This window comes from Emiliania huxleyi (assembly GCF_000372725.1).
Source record: "Emiliania huxleyi CCMP1516 unplaced genomic scaffold EMIHUscaffold_282, whole genome shotgun sequence".
Lineage (NCBI taxonomy): Eukaryota > Haptophyta > Isochrysidales > Noelaerhabdaceae > Emiliania > Emiliania huxleyi.
Window position 1 is genome coordinate 15,198 of NW_005199913.1, and position 2,055 is coordinate 17,252.

The window sequence follows — 2,055 nt, forward strand, 5'->3', positions numbered from 1 at the left end:
CCGCCGCCACCGCCGCCGCCGCCGCCGCCGCCGCCGCCCAGCCAAGCCCCCCCCCCCCTCCCCCGCCGGCCCGCGACGTCGCCGCCCTCGCCCTCGCCGTGGCCGGCGCCACCGCCGCGGCCACCCACCCTCTCTCTTCTGCCCTCGCCGCTCCGCCGCCGCTGGCTCTGAGAGCCGCTCCGGGTGCGCCCATGGCACGGCGAGGCTGCACGCGGCTGCCTGCCCGCCCACCCGCCACGACGCTCACACACCCCACCCCCATGCCGCGCCAGGCCCCGCGCGCGAGCCAAGTCTCCACCCGGCGGCGAGCCCGCCTGCGAAAAGAACTTGCGGACGACGTTGGCGAGCTTCTCGTGCTTCTCCTTGGGCACGACGGGGAGGCCGTCGACGACGATGGTCTGCTTGAAGGAGGTGTCGAGCTGGGGCTCCTCCTCGAGGTCGTCCTCAACCTCGTCCTCCGGGTCGGGAGCCATGCGCGTTCGCGAGTGTGGTGCGGCGCGGCAGCAGCGAGCGAGAGAGCAGCTACGCGTGCTGGGCGCAGCGAAAAGAAATTTCCCGAGTTCAGCAGCAAAGACCCCTCTCACAATGGTGGCGGCGTGCCGTCCTCCCATCCCTCCCTTGGGTTGTCTGTTTTCTTTCTTTCTTTCTTTCCCTCTCACAAGACGCGACCTACGCCCACAGCAGCAACTGGCAGAGCAGGCGCAACGACGCCCGCCCGACTGGGTGGCATACACAGACGGGTCGGAAGACCTAGGGAAAGCAGGGTGGGCCTATACAGTACTCATCGGGGGCGACGCAATCGGCGATAGGGGCGCGTCGCTGGCGAGCGAGGGCTACGGACAGTGTCCAGACAGCGTCCAGACAGCAAAATCGGAGCGTCTAGACAGCTATTCAGACAGTAATAGCACTTGAGTGTACACAGCTGATTGAAGTAAAGGGGAATGATGCAGCTGCCTGCCAGAGCAGAAAGATTCCCTAATTTTCTCCACTACAAAAAAAGTCCAGTGCGGAACCGAGATCATGGCCCCGAATGCCGTGCTCTCTAGGAAAGGTGCGGGAGCTCCACAAACCAGGTTTCGAGTTCGGAGTTCGCGAAATCCGCGCGAACTCGAAGGGCTGCAATTGTGCGAAAAAAAAGAAAGAAAGAAAACAAACAACCCAAGGGAGGGATGGGAGGACGGCACGCCGCCACCACACAGGGATTTTAAAGAAAGAAAGAAAGAAAACACACAACCCAAGGGATTTTAGAAAGAAAGAAAGAAAACACACAACCCAAGGGAGGGATGGGATTTTAAAAAGAAAGAAAGAAAGAAAACAGACAAACCCAGACGAGGGATGGGGGAGGAGGACAGGGTCCCCACCTGCACGAGCAGGATTTTGGAAGGACGATCAGGGGGACAGGTGGGGCTCTCCTGCTCCTGACAAGGGACACGACAGGCTCGCAGCGCGGTGCACGGTGGGCTCCCAACTCAGGATCACGAGCCCCCGGCGTGATTTTCTCGCTTTCGCGCAGAGGAGCGTGGTGGAGCTTCAGGCGTGCCGCGTCCCTCCGCGCCCTGCGCCCCCTCTCACGTTCCCGCTGGATGAAGAGGGACCACTGTTGCCTTCCAATGTAGCGAGCCGGTGACATCAAACTGTGATCAATCGTTCCTGACAGCTCCGCCCGCACCGCCCGCGCGCCCGCCGCCCGACCCGCGCGCTTTCTAGCCCGGCAGCGCACAAACCGTGGCGCGCCGGGTCCACAATACGCGCGACACTGACGACGAGACTCAAGCTGAGAGTGCGCCGAGCTCCTCCCTCGGGCACCCTATCCCAACGCTCGCCGACACCGCCGCCCTAGGCGCGCCGTCATGGGCAAGGTTCACGGCTCGCTCGCGCGCGCCGGCAAGGTGCGCGGCCAGACGCCGAAGGTGTCGAAGCAGGAGAAGAAGAAGACGCAGGTGGGCCGTGCCAAGAAGCGGCTGCAGTACAACCGCCGCTTTGTGAACGTCGCCGTCGGCCTTGGCAAGAAGAAGGGCCCGAACACGCAGGTCCGCCTCGTCTGCCGCTCGCCGC

At 63.7% G+C, this 2,055-nt stretch overlaps 2 protein-coding genes across 2 annotated transcripts in view; one reads left to right on the forward strand and one right to left on the reverse strand.

Moving 5' to 3' along the window:
- Positions 1 to 473, reverse strand: part of EMIHUDRAFT_239089 (hypothetical protein) — a gene marked incomplete at both ends in the record, with an annotated part of 3,756 nt that extends 3,283 nt beyond the window's left edge. The window contains one exon of the mRNA XM_005776148.1: positions 299 to 473. Coding sequence (XP_005776205.1) covers positions 299 to 473 — 175 coding nt within the window. The remainder of the gene's footprint in view (positions 1 to 298) is intronic.
- A 1,377-nt stretch (positions 474 to 1,850) lies between these two features.
- Positions 1,851 to 2,027, forward strand: EMIHUDRAFT_74291 (hypothetical protein; the record flags this gene model as incomplete). Its single annotated transcript, XM_005776149.1, has 1 exon — positions 1,851 to 2,027. A coding segment is annotated over one exon (177 nt), but the record flags the coding sequence as incomplete, so codon positions are not given.
- Between the last annotated feature and the right edge of the window lie 28 nt (positions 2,028 to 2,055).